Source organism: Alternaria postmessia, assembly GCF_024291825.1.
Source record: "Alternaria postmessia strain BMP 2775 chromosome Unknown scaffold_35, whole genome shotgun sequence".
NCBI lineage: Eukaryota > Fungi > Ascomycota > Dothideomycetes > Pleosporales > Pleosporaceae > Alternaria > Alternaria postmessia.
The window spans coordinates 895-18,151 of record NW_026260108.1 but is presented as its reverse complement, the minus strand read 5'-3'; the positions used below and the strand labels follow the sequence as shown (position 1 = coordinate 18,151).

General features: G+C 50.1%; 5 protein-coding genes across 5 annotated transcripts; 1 reads left to right on the top strand and 4 right to left on the bottom strand.

The window, feature by feature from the left end:
• Positions 1–1,918: 1,918 nt before the first annotated feature.
• Positions 1,919–2,858, bottom strand: J4E82_006127 (uncharacterized protein; the record flags this gene model as incomplete). Its single annotated transcript, XM_051732385.1, has 2 exons — positions 1,919–2,619; positions 2,678–2,858. The coding sequence occupies 2 exons, from the start codon at positions 2,856–2,858 to the stop codon at positions 1,919–1,921; spliced, it is 882 nt and encodes a 293-aa protein (XP_051587751.1).
• Positions 2,859–4,513: 1,655 nt separating this feature from the next.
• On the bottom strand, positions 4,514–5,597 carry J4E82_006126 (uncharacterized protein; the record flags this gene model as incomplete). The annotated part of the gene is made up of 3 exons (XM_051732384.1): positions 4,514–4,859; positions 4,910–5,429; positions 5,480–5,597. 3 exons carry the CDS (start codon positions 5,595–5,597, stop codon positions 4,514–4,516), a joined length of 984 nt encoding a protein of 327 aa, XP_051587750.1.
• Positions 5,598–7,538: 1,941 nt separating this feature from the next.
• On the top strand, positions 7,539–9,263 carry J4E82_006125 (uncharacterized protein; the record flags this gene model as incomplete). The annotated part of the gene is made up of 1 exon (XM_051732383.1): positions 7,539–9,263. The coding sequence occupies one exon, from the start codon at positions 7,539–7,541 to the stop codon at positions 9,261–9,263; it is 1,725 nt and encodes a 574-aa protein (XP_051587749.1).
• Positions 9,264–10,366: 1,103 nt separating this feature from the next.
• Positions 10,367–11,968, bottom strand: J4E82_006124 (uncharacterized protein; the record flags this gene model as incomplete). Its single annotated transcript, XM_051732382.1, has 4 exons — positions 10,367–10,873; positions 10,922–11,103; positions 11,151–11,735; positions 11,788–11,968. 4 exons carry the CDS (start codon positions 11,966–11,968, stop codon positions 10,367–10,369), a joined length of 1,455 nt encoding a protein of 484 aa, XP_051587748.1.
• Positions 11,969–12,849: 881 nt separating this feature from the next.
• Positions 12,850–14,002, bottom strand: J4E82_006123 (uncharacterized protein; the record flags this gene model as incomplete). Its single annotated transcript, XM_051732381.1, has 2 exons — positions 12,850–13,920; positions 13,973–14,002. The coding sequence occupies 2 exons, from the start codon at positions 14,000–14,002 to the stop codon at positions 12,850–12,852; spliced, it is 1,101 nt and encodes a 366-aa protein (XP_051587747.1).
• Positions 14,003–17,257: the final 3,255 nt, after the last annotated feature.

Genomic DNA, 17,257 nt, shown 5'->3' with positions numbered 1-17,257 from the left:
ATGGGGCCAGCCACGCCAGAACGAGGTCGCCCTGGTCTGTATGACGAGCCTACGGGTATGTTTGCGGGATCGATCGGCGCCAGGTTTCCCAAAAGATGCCAAAACATGTGTCTTGGTTGCGTCATGGGTAATTGAGCTGTGCGCCACAATCTCGATTCCGTCTTATGCGAAGTGTGGCGCCACCCCTTGCCTGCAAAATCTTCCCTGCAACCTTCGCCAGGTCTTTTCTACTGTAATTTTCTTGCTCTCTTTCGCTGCAATCTCTTCCTAGAGAAGCCACAACATCTTCCTCCATCGCCCCCCTTTCTGTTTGTGGTATTCTATGCGCCACATGTCAAAATACCAAGCTTTTCTTGGCATCAGGCTAGACGGCTGGCCCACTGCTAGCGCAAGTACCGCCGGCCACACCGCTCGCACGATGACGACGTCCATCTTCCAGTTCACGACGTCCAATCTCGTGGGGCGCCAGCTCATTCGCCGCCAATGCACTACAATGGGTCGTGCTGGCGCGTCGCTCTCATGGTCCTAAGGTCATGAACGCCACACACGCATCAAACGGCTTCCATTCGAACACGTGAGGCTCTGAAACCGGGAAATTCCAGACAAGGCCAATCCTGGAAGCGCTCTCCCTTCAGATCTGCCCGCCCTGGACGATCCTACACACAGACTTCTCGACGTGCCTGTCTGGTATAGCGCAGATCAGCCGACGCACTAAGCTTGTCGGCTGCTGCCCGTACCTCATCATATATTGCTACCTATTACCAGTCATGATAGAGATGCCATTATGTTTCTTTTACCCGTGCTCGGTACCTGCCGCTCCTGTTCAGTAGATTTCTGCCAAGCGTACGAACCATTGGCCTGTAGTTTCACCCGCACTTCAACGTACTACATATATCCTTTGATCTTTTGTACCACCCCTCACTTCGCACCTCTCAGCTGCTAATCAAATATCCTCGAAGAAGTCCTCGATGAAGCAATCGATCTCAGCAGCAAGTGCACCGATCGCGTTCTTCTAATCCTTGATTCTCACCCTCGCGATTGTACTGGATTAGTGGCCGAACTTGCCGAAGATCCGAACACACGCGGGTGCTTGCTGGCGACAACGGAATCGATCTTTTTTCCGGGACTATCAGCCCTATAGTAAGCAGGTAGAGGCGGTAGTGGTTTCTACCAATGGAAAAGATATCGAGAGGAGTACATATATACGAGCGAGGGGCGAGATCCATTTTCCCTGGGGGCGCTTGGATTACCGAGGTTCTCGTGGAAAACCTGCAGTAGCTCTAGGATATGATACTCAAGCGAATGATTAGAGACAAGTAAATAAGAAGCCGTGGTGGAAACTTTCGGCAAGCTAACACGGTATCGCCGGGAGTAAGAAGTAGAGAATTGAGGGGCTGATGGAGTTCTGCAACCAACCACGTTGGACGCCGGATGAAGGTAACAGTTGCAAAGGTAAATCATCCTAAATCGGTGGTGGCAAAAGAAAATGGGCGTAGAAGGAACAGATGCAGTCGAAACACTATCAACACGCTCTCGAAGTTCTCTGTCTGCGCCAAGGCGAGCGAAGAACCCTGTGATAGAGTATGCGCGGCGTTGTACGGTCCTTCTTGCTGTTATGGTCTCAGCGACAAGACATCTACCACAAATCTTCTGGTCCGTGGTCGACAGCACTTTAATTTTTATAACTCCATAAGCGAGGTAACCTACTGGACCAGCGGCGATTGACGCTTCGGGCGCAATCGCAATCGCAATCGAAATTGTTGAGTTGATTTCACTGACTTATCTTTATACGTGTGGTGGTTTTCTGGGAACCTGGAAAGCGTGTCTATCCGGTATCTAATGTACGTGTGAAGGTTGTATTTTCGTCATCTGTACTACCAGCTGGAGATGATTAAAATTCTATTCCTTACCCAAGATATTACTTCGAGCCGTTTCCGCGAAGCAAGTACCCCCCATTCTCATCATCATCCCCAAGCGGTATCATCTCAGCCTTTCTAACAGCCCTAAGCAGAACCCCTGGATGCAAAACTGTCATGATGACCACGACGCCGAACATCAGCGCCGCATCAAAAACATACAAGTACGCTTCGGTCTGATAAACCTTGCTCTCCGGCCCTTCCACAAACTCTGCCAGCCGAAATATACTCCGCACAACAACGAGCACACTAACGCTGTACAAAGCCCACATGTAGCGCTGCCATCTGACATGAGTCCGAAGTGACGTGGACGTGGGTTTGTTGTTAAGCCTCCGGTGAAAAACCACTGCCATTAAGATGAAGAAAGCAAATGCAACCAATTGCGTGCCCAGTCCCGCGATCACAACGGTATTTCCTGTCTTGACACCCTCTGGATCACCAGAAGTTTGCATTGCAGAGCCCATGATCTGGCACACGAACGAGCCTATATCGATGATAACATAGATCTTTGTCGTCCAACGCGGGTTCAATACAGCGTGGTGCGTAGCATCGAGAGCGCGGATAAGACGACCGAGCGTCATGTAGATGGTTGCTGCAAGGAGCGGCGCGGCCGCAAGAATGAGCATGAGTTGTATGAGGTAAGGGCTACCATTTCGGATATCGGATGAGGACCATGCGCGACCGTAATAGCCTGCTGCTTCACCTGTGAGATTTGATGTTAGTCAATTGTACTACGTGATGGTCATCGTGTAGCTACGAACCTACGCAACCCAGAACGAACGGAATAAAGAACCAACTTCGCAATGGGATGAGCATTACAAAATGAGCCAAACCACCGATTGCAAATAGCACCAGGAATGCATAGCCAGCGGGTCCGGAAGGCGTATAGGGATAGAGATCGAAATCGGCTTGGCCCCTCGATGTGAGGGCGTTAGACGCCATTTGCGAAACCAGGCTGATGCTAGCGATTGTCTTTGCGTGAGAAGCGAGGGAAAATGAATCAATGTAAGAATATAAAGGAAATGGTGTGAGGTGGCGAAGCGGATGACGATGGAGTCAGTTGAGAGTTACCCACGTTACTATATACTGTTTTAATAAGATCCATGTTTCTCGCATTCGACTCTTGCGCTCTCTTATCTCTCTCAAGCATTACTACAAGAGGCGCAGTGCCGCGCGGCATTTCCTCGGTCTAGTGTTCGGATGTTTCGTGTTGGTCTGCGAATTTCGTTGCGAAAGAGAATACGCGGTAATACGCCCTAATGCGCACAAGGATTTGTCGTTGAACGAGACCACTCACCTTATCTCTTCTGGGTTAGCAAAGAATCGTCTCTCCTTTTTTTATGCTTCTTTCGTTTATTTAAAGCTTCTACAGTCAGTTTCATATCCCGTGGTAATAGATTAATTAGGATTTTTGTGTATCATTCATGGCTTTGCTATGAGCAGTTAGCTGCTTGAGAAGGTCCATATAAAGAAGAAAAGGGTGTCCAAGCTATGGAAGGTAACTGAGCCAGCACTTCATTTGACCTCCCAATTTTCTTGAGCAACCCGATTCTAACCATCTTTTGTCGCTTGCGTTATCGTAAAGGAGGCCAACACGACAATTCCAAAGGATGCGATCGGAACTCTCTGCACTACGAGGAGCCGTCAGATTAAACAGAGAGAGGAAGAATAGAGTGTATTTATACAAGACCCCAAGAACATGGCCCAGCGCTTTGAACGCAGATTTGGCATCTTCTCTGACGACATGAGCAAGACTACCGACAACGGCCAAACACACGCCATAATGACTACAGCCAAGGAATCGTTCAGCAAAAGGATCTTCATCCGTGGAGAGTCTTAAGTCTGCCAACAAAGAGAGAGGACGCGCTTGTTTGTCCTAATGAATGAGGCGTGCAAGGTATATGCGGAAAGCTGGAATTCAACGCTCTTTGAGTATGCACGCTTCGCGTCTGGTCTTACTTTCTCCGTCGTACATGAAGTGGTTTACGCATGCTATATTAGAGATAAGTTGAATGGGCCAGAGGAGTACTCTGAAACCTTTTGGTCTTTGGAACAGCAACATGGGTGAAATCGGTTGCGCAATAGAGGTGGCGGTTCTCTGAGATACCATAGCAACATGCATTCACCACAAGCGCGGCATAGATATGCCGTGGGAGCCTGTTGTATCCGAAATAGCCGGCTCGAACATCGTTGTACAGGAAGTCCTATCATGCATTCTGTAAATCCCAGTTGGTTTAGACAGTCCTTGACACTGGACGTTAGGAGAAAGCTAGCCGAAGAACCCTACAATAACCAGCTAACAGCTCTTTGGGAAGAATGCTAGTAACGACCTCACAGAAGGCGATGGTAAAGAGATGGGATACAAGGGCTCCCGCACTAATATTGACTCTGTAGTGCCTCTTCGTCGGGAGTATGTAGTAGTAGCAGCAAGAAGTGAAAGCGAGAAAAAGCTAGAGAGCGTCAAGAGCTGTTGAAAGGCGTTGAAGGTACTGGGCGCGAGGTACATGAGAAGAAAATGAAACTGAGTGCGAGCCAGAACGTGGTGGCAATGTCTTAGTGCTGTGCTATTTGGACATGCAAGAGGTGAAGAAGTATACCTAAAAGATAGCGATAGCTCCTGGTGGGCTTCCGATGCCGCCCCTAACATGCAGTGGCGCACTGGTCAAGAAAAAAGTATACCTGCCCATCTCTTTGCACCTTTGGCTAAGCTTCTCAAGGTCCCACATCTCACCGATAGCGGTACCCCAGTGAACGAGGAGCCATTCATGAAGGCACCACCCCTCCTCGAACTTCGGTGGCCAGGCTTCGAAAGCAACAGTATCGCCAACGATCGCGGAGAAGTGACGGTCATAGAGCCATCTGACAGTCTTCTCGTTGGCCTGAAGACCGATGGCGACACTGTTATCACGCGTACCACTCTTGCGCTCCGCTTCGTTGGCATTGCTGTTATCGTCAGTCATGTTGAGAAACTGAGAAACTAACAGGACACGTACTTATGCCATCTCACGTAACCACTTCGTATCATCATAATATCACCCTGCTTCAGCGTAATGCCTTGCCACTTTAGCGTCTCTTCTATCTCCTCAATTGGAATCTCATGTCTCGATACCGGGCTTGGTGCTTTCCCCTTCTTCTCTTCATACCAACTCAGCCAGTCACATAGAACACCTCTTCCAACGATACCACCTCTTTCGCACCACTTGTGCGTACCGTTCGTGACGCTCTTAGCTGCCTCCTTATGTGAGAGACCGTTGTAGTACATGCCGCTCGCTTGATGCGCGAAATGCTTTAGACTATCCCACTGCGAGCCGGCTTGCGTGTTGATGTGAAGCTCATCATCATTAGCGCAGAAGTTGGAGAATTCTGCAAAGTCGATCTGCTTTTGCTCCAATTCTTTTCGGTTGAAGCCTGGAAACTGGACGTTGTGAAGTTCCCAATCAAGTTGGATGTGCTCGCCGGTGCTGATCTCCTTGGAAGCGGCTTTCACGACATCCGAAGTGAGAAGGTTAATAGCTATCGAACATTAGGTCAGTTTATTGCGCTGTATGTGGGAGCTTCCTCACTTCCGACTTCGTCTTTCTCTCCATTCTTGTCGAAGAAACCCCATATGCTGCCTTGTGGCATATCCTTCACCTTTGGCAGGTCATCGAATGCTGGAAAGTTATATTCTTGTTTAGCCATTGTAAAAGTATTGATGTTTCTTCTATTGCAACTTTAGAGAATGTACCACGAAAGTGTCTTGCTCTGACGATGCTTTATGTTAGGGCCATGAGCGCCGAGGTCAATCCTGAGACCCCACATCCAGTACTAATGCGTATCATGCGGAGCTTTTGGTTGTCAGAGCTTCCATGACGTCGGAAAATACCATTTAGCGTGTAGTGAATTTGCTAGTCTGTAACCAGATGATGGCAGTTGGTTGGTAGGCGGACCCGCTTCCGAAAGGTGCGCAAGCGGGGATGTTACTAGTTAGCGTACACTTAGGTAACCCGCCCGTCCGATGTCACCTGAATCAAGTCCAAGTACGGTACACCATCATTTTTAACAGACTAGATGAACTCTTGGTCGTCGATGCCAACCCCATGTTTGTTGGATTTATACTATGCTATGTCGTCAAGCAACATTGTTGTATACCAAATAACTGACAAACTTACTCATCGTACACGACAGCAGTCAGTGCATCGGGCAGACTCACAATGCCGCCAGCAACGGATCCACAACCATCCTTCGAAGTGCAGTAGCCGGCGCAATTGGACAAGGTGACATATGTAGGATGAAAGCACCCTCAACAACAGAAGCTACTTCTGACTCGAGTCATGAGATGCTGCTTGGCCATCTTGGGATACTGTTGCGAGATGCGGATTACTATTCCTCGATAATCGTTGCAAGGCTCACCGCAAAAGAGTTGGGTGAAGATCGACTTCTCAAGCAGGCTCTCGTGTCGGCTGAGAACGGGAAGGCATCGATGAACTCGATGTTTTTCGCGCGTTCGACTGGGAATGGGTTTTGTCATTCAAAACATACATTTGTAATAATTACCAAAATCGGACTGGCTCATTGATTTGATGAGAAAATGAGCGTTTTCTCCAGGCAGCACGTAGTCCTCTTCTCATAGCCAGGCAAATGTGTTGCGTTCTCGCAGCTTCTTCACTGCGTAATCCGCAAAGGAGCGACGGAAAACTCCATCTGGTCACACGCTGACGACACCTTCCATGTACTTCTCGCTGGCCAACTCATGGTCTCTGTTATCTCTAGAAGCCAATAACTGAAAGTTTGCGCTACCACTCAGCAAGTCCCGTTCCTGTTCACAAGGGAAATAGTCCACTCCGGTCCTAATAATGGGCACGTGGCTTGCGACTATGAGTGCAACTATCATGGAGATGGGATAGTAGCCGCGTACATAATGTGTTACGTCGAAGTTCGCCCCGGTGGCTTCGAACAAATACTCTACGACTTCATCTGATTCGTCAGACCGATGACTGCCATAAGCAACATCGCAAAAGAATATGGTTGTGACAGGACATACGCCGACCTCGGCGATCATATTTGTTCGTTGGAGATCCCCGATTCTTTTTAGGAGGATAAAGGTGGACGGATTGTTGTAAAGAAAGCAGATTCCCGAAAGCACCAGCAGCCCCTAGGTGATGTAACGCTTCTCGTTGTAGGCGACTGGCAATATCGGAATCGCGGCTTAGACGAGCTGGTATTGATACTGGAGCAAAACGTGTGAACAGTGTTCACTAAGTTGATGTGACCATCACTCATATATGCTATGGGAATGCAGCATTTCCGTACCGGTGCGAGATAAGGGGAAGTGTCCAGTAAGGGACCTAGCGATTCCACTGGCTAAACCTCATTGGGACATCTATGATTAGCAGTGGGGTACGATTCATAGTAGATTGAAGGATCGCTTGCATCATCGGGGTTTGTATCATTGAATTTAAGAAGCATTCTGCGCCATTCAGTGCGACAGTAGAAGGCATGATCGCCCTCCAGCCATACTTTCCGTGTTAGCCGGTCTTACGCCAGCCAAGCCTAGCAATTGACCCCGCCAGCAGCTGAACCTGCCAGTGGCTGTGCTTCCTCACATCTTTACCTACGTGCCACAACTACATTTATTCTAACATGGCCGACCTCGTATCAGGCATTTCCAGACTCAATCCGTTTTCGAAAAAAGAGATCGATGATGAAGAAAAGGGAGAATTTGTTGATGCCGGGACCGTAGCAGGCGGCGGTCACGCATCGAGGCAGTCGCATATCACAAAAGATAAGCTGCGCGTGAGCGAGGTACTCAAGAGCTTCCTCGTCAAAGAGGGCGTTTTGCAAGAGTCCGAAGCCGGCCTTAAGAGTGAGGAGCCAAGTACGGCGTTGAGAGAGCTGCTCGACAGAAGCCACATCAAGGTTCCGGCGGAGGTCATCAACAGGGACCATCCGCTCCCCGAGTACTTCATCAGCTCGTCGCACAACACTTACCTGATGGCACATCAACTCTTTGGCGAGTCGCATGCTTCTGCTTACGAGATCGCGCTGCACACAGGATCCCGTTGTGTAGAGATCGACGCCTGGGACAACGATGATAATCGAGAAGAGCCGAAAGTCACGCACGGGTATACACTCGTCTCTAACATACCATTCCGCCAAGTATGTGAGACGATTCGCGATGTCGTCGACAAAGAAGCTGCTAGCGAAAAGAATGCTGCACCTATCATGATCTCCCTAGAAAACCATTGCGGAGCGCATGGCCAGCTCCGCCTAGCGCAGATCATGCAAGAGGTACTTGGCCCCCGACTTCTCAGCAAGGCCATTCGCGACAAGGGCACACGTGAACAAGATGACTCAAGTAACCATGAGCATGTTACACTTGCTGAGCTTGGGAACAAAGTGGCGGTCATCGTGGAGTACCATCTACCCGATGAGGAGGAAAGTAGCAGTAGCGATTCGAGTTCCGACGAAGAGGAACAGAAGCAAGCTCATCATGAGTATGCAGAGAAAAAGAAGGCCACTAATGCTGGTACGATCATCCCCGAGTTGGCTGAGCTCGGGGTGTATGCTCAGTCGGTCAAACCTGTCAACAACTCCTGGTTCGAAGCAGAGCTTGACAACGCGCCCCATCACCAGCTTATCAACGTCTCAGAGTCAGGTCTGAGAGCCCACCTTCCTGCCAACAGCGCTAAGATCGCACGGCATAATGCGCACCACTTGATGCGCGTCTACCCCAAGGGCACCCGCATCTCCTCCAAAAATCTCGCACCAGTACCATTTTGGGGTATTGGCGCCCAGATATGCGCTCTCAACTGGCAAACCTTCGGCGCAAGCTCGCAGATCAACGAAGCACTCTTTGCCGGCTCTGGTGGCTATGTTTTGAAACCGGCAGCACTTCGTGCAGGGGGCTCTGGTAACCTCAACACTGGACGCCGAAAGAAACTTCGCCTACACGTTGCCGGTGCAACAGACGTTCCCTTGCCAGATGATCGCGACCATGATGACATCAAGCCTTACTTAACGTGTACCCTTGTGCATCCTAACGACATGAATAACATGCCACCCAAGCGCAAAACCGCCCCCTACAAGCCCCACAAATTGACCGGCTTCATGCACAAGGATAACTCGCCCGCTAACGATCCTGTCTGGAAAGATGTCCTAGAATGGGAATTCGAGGACAACGAGTTGACCTTCTTACGCTTGTTAATCAAAAGCGATGACAGCTTCTCGCGAAACCCAATCTTCGCTGTTGCAGCGATAAGACTGATGTATGCTATGCCCGGATGGAACTTCATTCGGATGCTAGACTTGGGCGGTCATGAGACTACATGTACGCTGCTTGTCAGATTCGAGCTTCTGGACATCTAGGAGTATTGGACCGGCAGTGAGTACGAGAGTGATGAGCCGGACTGCAACAGAGGGTGGCTATGTAAGGTCGCCAAGATGCACGAGAAGTTGTGTGGTGATGGAGGGAGTTGCTAAGTATCCGAAGTTACCACCGACTTCCAGCTCTTGACGAAAAACTAGTGTATAACGTCTCAATACACGATTCTCCAACGATTTGTGCCACGCTCAGTTCTCTCCAGTACTACTTAGCGAAATCTTTTCCGAAGCATGCAGATCCCCGCAGATCGTTACTCCTTGGGCTACGCTCTAGAACACGTATTCCCGTCCACTAACGCCCGTTAGTCTCCACCTTTTAAGTGCTTCTCCAAACGCCCGAACACGACCCCGCGCCGGATTGAGACATGCTTCCGTTGCGCCTCCAAGCTCCTGCGCATTAGTCTCGTACCGTGCCGATGATGTCAACGTACGCACCTCGATCACAGTCAGCTCGTTCCTTGCCCCACTACCTAAGTATCGCCCATGCAAGCTTGGTGAATGTGAACCACTCCCTCATCAAGCGACGACCACGCCGCAAACATGCAGTACGATAACGCAACTCCATGGGGACGGCCCGTCGCTGGATACAGTGGGGGTAACTATGCCGTTTGTGCCCGTTTGTGCATTGCCATGCTTTCGGATAGTTTACATGATGGGTAGCGATCGACTGAGTTGAACATGACTTGTACATGCATAACCGAGGGGCCTACAGACGGAGAGCTTTGCGTGTTGCTGGGGTATAGTGTGCGGGTGGTAATGGCAATCAGAGCGAGGGTCTCTCATTGCCGCATGCACGTTCATGAGCAGGCTTACGTCTTCTTATGACCTGGCTATGCATGGTGCTACACTGCCGTCTATATTGGCCTATTATAGCGCAGGGATCGGGCGATAGGCCGGCATAGAAGCAAAAACAAAAGTGGAGATTAGAATCATACTTCCAGCGGGTCAGACGATGGAACGATAGTTGCCAGTATTATCGGCGGTAGCCTCGGATGACGCTCAGGATTTGCGAAATGGTTCATTACAACATATTTGATGAGAAATGTTGGTAAAAGATACCGAAATTGGTGAACGCGTGTGATGGGGATTCAGACCTTCCCACTCCCACTCGACTCATCCTTCTCGCTCTCCGCGACATGCCCCTCTTTTTCTTCTCTGTCTCTTGAAACTATTTCCTGACCTGGTGTTACTCCCTCCGTCTCCAGAATATGGTTGGGTATCACCACGCCCTCCTCGGTTCGATCGTAGTTTGTGTCTTGCATATGATATATCCCCAAGTAGTAGAAACTTGCGATCCCTATCACATAAAACAATAAGATGCCACCTGCCTCAGCGATGAAAGGTATCTTGATGCTATCGAGGCCGAAACAAATTGCTTCACCCGCTCCAAGCACGCCGCGAAAGACACCAACATAGTGCGTAAGCTTCTGAGGAGAATTCGTAAGGGCGCCGATCCAGTAGTAGACGATGTTATGCCAAAGCTGTGAGAAGGTCCAGTTGAGCATGAAAAGAAAGAAAATCCATCCAAATTTTGGTTCGTCCCAATCTGTAGGGTTGGTGGGTGGATTGTTGCGATCGTAGTTTCGAGTTCGGATCTGCGTGATGTTAGTTCGTGTTAACGAGCCGTCGATGCCTACACATACCATCTCCCAGACCCACGCAATGACTAGAGGGATGCAAACACCTGTCAAGCCGACCAGTCCGCGCTTGCGGCGACCCCATCCCGAGTAATCGAGGACGTATTGCAACGCCCACCCTGCTGGTATCTGTATGACAACAGCGATGAAAGAAAGCAGTGAGCGTGTGCGGAGATTGTTGTTGAAAGCTGCAGAGATATAAGCGCTGACCTGGTAACGGATTTCGAACGCCTACCATTTACTGATCCACTGTACACCAAAAACCCTTCAGCTGGTAGAAATGCCGGTAGCATCATAAGGAGTATGGGGTCTGTGAAGACTAACAGATTCGTTCTGAGCTCCTCCCAAACTCCTCTTGGTCGATCAACGGCGACAACAGAGCCATCGTCTCTCGTGAGCTTGTGTGGTCGAAGCAAAGTTAGACACAGTAGGCCACCAATGACCATGATGACTATGAAAGCAATGTACACTGATCGAGGTACACCAGCAACAGTATCCGAGTTCCTGTTTATGATGACTGGGATAATGCCACTAATGACCGAACCGAGCGCTTGCATGTTCATAAGTATCGTCGCATAGGATCCTTTTTCTCTTTCTTCGGGGTAGCCAGTTGCAACGTAGCCTGCAGTGATAAAGACCATTCCTGCACCAATACCGATGATAGGACCGGCGGCGTATGGGTAAGCGCTCTTGCCTGTCTCATCGTAGTACCAGAGAGATCCCACGTACACGGCGTAGGTTTGAACGCCAATGCACATGGTAAGGCCAGGTCCAAGCTTGTTCAAGATAGAGCCACCAAAGGACGAAGAGAAGAACCATACTACAGGATGATCAGTATAGGTCACCCATAAGATTCATGTATGGTTGTGTACCTGCGCATAGCGTCGCATTGACAACCTGGACTACCTGCGCTGAATCCGGCTTCCCACCACCAGCTCCTAGAAGATTAAGCGCAACGTAGATACCGGCAGAGGAACCAACACCAAGACCGGCGATTAGCATCTGAACCCACGGTCCGTGGTAACGAAACTGAGGAAGTTTCAGGATCCCCATGACGTGTCACGCAAGCTATCTCCAAAAAGCAACGCGACGCAAAGATGAGCAAGAACAGAGGATATTAACGACAAATGCAGAGGTGAACGTTACACTAACAAAGAGAAGGGCCGAGGCGTGGGAGTAATATAAACTTCAAGCCATCTGGTGCTGCGCCTCCCCCAGGACCCTGAGAATCAAGAGTGGGTGCACTAAGCACCAGCACAAGCTCACACCCTCAACACGAGGCAAGCAAGGGCAGGTCGCAGCCTCCACCGATAGATAGCAACATGTCAGAAACTACCAGGGTTCTGCCGCATGGCGTTCAGGGCCCATTGATCCGTCTGCTTCATTTGGCAGTAATCGACCACAGTATCCTAGTGGCTTCGAAAGCTAGTGCGCAGTGTGCTTACCGACGAACCAAAACTCCATGATAGCGGATACTAGCGTCAGGTTCCCGTACTGGGCTAGCTGACTCGCTAGGGGCGGGCTGTCAACCCGTAAAGAAGAGCTGGTGGCCTAAGCCAAGGAAAAAGAAATTGGAGAGCATTGGGGAACGCTGGTACTGCCCTGAACGCTGCGCCTTGGGAGAAACAGTGCCTGAAGATGCTGCACTTATTCAGTCATTAAATAGAACACAGCCTACACTTACTTCGATAGATCCGTGGCAGACTAAGCAATAATTCAAGAGACTGTTCGGGTTGGACTGAATTTGACGTTGCACATAGGTGCTGCAATTAGGGTTACTAACACTCCGAGGATTGCTCCACCGTAGAGTACGCTACGCGGCCGCCGTCAGCAAAACTACGACACCGAGTGTACGGATCCGATTATCATAAAGGAACTCGTGTCCACTACAATGGGATACCCCAGACGGGCCGTCCCTGTGGCTGCCGTTTTTCTCAATCCCAGACCTGCCGACAGCTTACGTTGATGCGCTTGGTGCCCATGTAGCCCTTCCACTTCTTGTAGGCTTTCTCTTCGGCTGCTGTAGAGCCTGGTGTACCTGCCGGCCAACTTGCAAGGTAGGATGGACATGTGCTAGGTATCGAACGCGCCATCGCGTGCCAGGCCCAGCGAGCGTCGCCGGTCAGATGCACAACGTCGCCACTGTGGACTCGGATGGCAACGCTTCTGGGCGCATTCTCACCCTCTCCATCATCTTCTCCTCGTGCCATGATGAAGATACCATCGCATCCGACGCTGAAACTTGCAAGCGCTCTCTGACACTGCTCGCTGACGTCGCGATGTACAGGCATGAAGTCTTTAGCTGAGTACATCAAAACCACACCAGATTCTGGCCGGATATGGGGAAAGAGACCAGTCACAAGTGTTGATAAATCTGCCGGGAATGGCGTTGCATGCTTTGCATAGCTACGAGTAGGCCAATCGTATTGCTCGCCCAGTGTTAGCCAACGAAGCTTGGTGTACAAAAATTGCTCGTTGTTGAGAGGATTCAGCTTGTTTTGAACTTTCGGCATTAAACAGTCCTCCAGTGCTGCTCGTTGACGCAGAAAAAAGCTACTGTCGAATCGCAGTTCGTCCGATGTGGGTTTCGGAGGGTACGGGATATCATAATCCGCCTGGAGGTTGATCTTGTGGCCTGCATCTGCCAGATCTCGGTGCATGAGACATGACGTAAAAATGACTTGTGTCTCAGGGGGAAGAAGTCCAGATATAACTTGAAGGCCAGGGAAGTCGCGATGTTCGAAGATCTGCGCATCTTCTGCAGGTATAGCGAGTGGTTTGCCCCTTGCGTATGCCTGGCAAGCAGCTTCAATCTGAGTCGCGGGAATGATGCCTGCAGGGCGCCAGATGTCTTTGTGATCTTCACTAAACTGGTCGCGTTTGCTAAGGTCAAAAATGTCTGGGTCGGTATCTAGGTCAGCTTTACGCATGCTTTGATATCGCCAATGTTCCTTCTGAATGAATTGTGGTGGTGTAGCATGCGTATCATGATGCACCGAGCCCTTCTGCCATGACTGTTAGCCGAACCCGTTCAGTACGAAGGGGCGACATACGAACGCGCTCGGTGGCATCCGTGGACAAGTCCATTGCCGCGTTAGGGGGGTAGAAGAATTGTCGAATGTGGGGGCGAACTGGCACCTGGATTGATGATTGTCTTCTCGATGAGACATGTAGTCGCCTCAGAAATTGCATCAACTGCAGTAAGAGCGTAGAAAAGGTCGAAACTGAGATGCACAGAATGCTACCTAAGCTGCATAATTGGCATTACAGGAGGGCTAGGCCTACGAAAAGAATGAGTGCGAGGGGTGGGTCGTGCGCTTGTCTTATCGATAAGCAGCACAGGAGGGCCTTCAACTAGTGCTTTTCGCATTCTCAGTCTAGACCTGTCTTTGACGGCGATCTAGCTAACACACGATGGGCGTTGTACTGCCGCTCGCTGTCGTCGCTGATATTGATAACTTCGAAGGGTGAATGAAGATGTGAGACATCTATTTCGTGCGAAAACATCGCAACATGATATCAGATAGCGTATGACGCAAGTGCAGGTGAAAAGACGTAAAGAACAGGGTCTTTTGTCTAACAAAAACAAGGACTCTTCCAATACTCTACTTCCACACTCCCTAGTTTGCTACCTTGAACTGAGCGCTATCAACCAGTCATCTCATCATTTTCTATCTGATGATAGAAGACATTGACTGAGGGCTTTACTCTACCGCGCTCCGTTCAGATCCTTCGATTGCGCTGCCCCACCGTTCGTCATCGTCGCCGCTGAGTGTGCTTCGTCGTCATTTACCTCGATCATCACAATGCATGTGCACATTGGGGCTGTTGTACCTCCGGCCTGTTCCTGGAACATGCTACCGGTAGTATTGAAAACGTATGGCCTCTCGAGGAGTTCGATAATATGGAGGTGGTTTTTGGACACAAAACACGCTTCGTGTATATTGCGATGGTGTGAGCAATCTCTTCGGGATATACGAAGCTGGACTAGACGATATCAGTAGCTTCCGGACCGAAACTTCAAAGGCTACAATACCTGCATCTACCAAAGCTTGAGTGAGCTGGGGTTCTTCTTTGTCTGCCCACATACCAACACAGTCGAGGTCACTGCGATGCACTTGCATAGCGGTGCCAGCGGGTTCGTTACCATGTTCTTCGGTAGAGTTCTCGTGCCCATGAGATAACGACGGGAGATGTACTTGGCGATTATTCTGAAAAGAGCCAGGACTAACGGCTGATACAACCACTGCCGTCGGTACTGAAGAAGCCATTCTGTTCTTCAAGACTCTAAAGGAAATGAGAAAGACTACCCACTACACTTCAACAGCGGCGCGTGAGGCGCTACTTATACTTCATACGCTGTGACATTGGCTGAGATACAACGAGCCACTCTTCCTCTGTGTAGAACACACACTCATTGCGCAGCCCCAATATTGACTACGACTGACAGCACGGAGTCGCATGACTCGGCCTGTTCATTTCGCCGTCTGTTAGTACCCTAGTGAGCTAGCTGTATGTAGAAGGTTTAGATCTTTGTTATGGAATCGGGGATACGGGTTAGGGGCCGCTACGGGCTCTTGTACTCATCAGGCAAGAGTCGGAGTACACCTATCCTGGCGTGGGATCGTGGCTGTGGATACAGAACCCAAGCGAACTTCTGGAATCAACAGACCCATGACCATGGCACTCATTGCAGCTTCCGCGGCCGAATCAGACAAGAGAATTAAGAGGTTGGGGTGGGTCTGCAAACATGAGCGCCTGCCGTGTGGTGTCATGCATCGGATGTAGCCTTGCTCACGCGGTGAAACAAACTCGTTCCACGGACGAGCATAGTTACACGCGAAATAGGGATCGGCATCCCGAGCGATTGATACAGTCCAGACACGCTCAAAATAAAGCAGCTGGAAAGCCGAGTGTCTCCGCTACGTAGCTCGAGTGAGCAGTGCATCGGGCAAGAACCGTTGAGAGTGAGCTTGTACCAAGAAAGATGCGGTCTCTTCAACACGGAACCGCAAGCCGCATGCAGTTACTTTTTATCATGCTACATGATCGAACATGAATACCAAGTACTCAGTGGAGCAGAAAAACATGCAGTAGTACTTGGATATCGGGTCATAAAGTCCCCTCCCAAGATTAAAGTTACGTTGTCGAAATTAGTGAGAGACTGCCTTAGGCATGTATATTTCTCAATCTGGCCTTGATCGGTGTAGATAAGGGTTATGATGACAATGTGGTAAGATGATGATTAGGCAACACCCATTGTGCAAGGTACAGACCACTTGAGTGGTAGAAATCAGGCTATGTATATGGGGAAGGGTGCCGGCCCTCAAGGGTGCAGAGAATCTTGCAAGGCCTGAGCAGCCTTGTCGGTCCAAAGAGGAAGGAATGGGATGATGAGCCGCTTCCCCGTAGATCCTATCGTTGCTTAAGAACGTCACCGGGTAAAACTTCGTAGTGTCACCCAATGACACACTGCTGTACACTTACACAGCCTTGTTACCTGGGCAGGAGGCAGGACCACACAACCCGATCCCCCGGACTTAGTTCCATGCAGCCGTTCTTCTGGAATCTTTTGGCCAGTCTTAGTATGGAGAAGTAGCAAAATTGTACGAGAACTTGGCCGTAGCGAAGTCTACTTCCGCAAACTCGAAGACTAAAGGACCGCGGTGTCTCTTTGCAGCCACGCGCTTGTTGCTGAAGTTACTAGACAGCTATTCTCAGATGTGCGCAACGGGAGCTGCGTACGTGTAAACAAGTAGTGACGAAAGGCTTGCGACTTCGGCGGTACTGTGCACCTCTTCTTCGGACGACAATTTCTAAGTAAGCTGATAAGGTCTTGGTGGCGTCACCGCCGGTTTGCGCTTTGATAGAAGCTTCTTCCGGTGGGCTGCGGCAGTCTTCTGGAAGCCTGCTGTTGATGGAAGGTGCCGATTCCTGGGCACACGCGGCCGTGGAGCGCCTAACACTGGCACGCTGGGCTCAGACTGATTGCCGGGTTAGCGGTAAAGCCTACATCCTTCTTTGCAGGCAAATGGCTGAAGATTTTCGCAACCAAAAGCTCAAGTCGCTATCGTTCATGCGGTGTGGCAGCGTGGTGGATTCCTGGTTGCAGACTTAGGCGCCCCCCCCCCTGCGTCTGTGTGCATGAGGGTGGGTGAGCAGCTTATTTGTTTGGTTATGAAGACGCCGTGGACGGAAAAGACAGGCCCTCATACCCACAACTATTTTCCTCGTGCAGATCCTCCAAATCTCCCATGTTTTGTAGTTTCGGTTTCGTATCAGATTGTAATGGATCGGTATACTATTGCATGTCTGCAGCCTGCTCACTTACCACCAACCGCG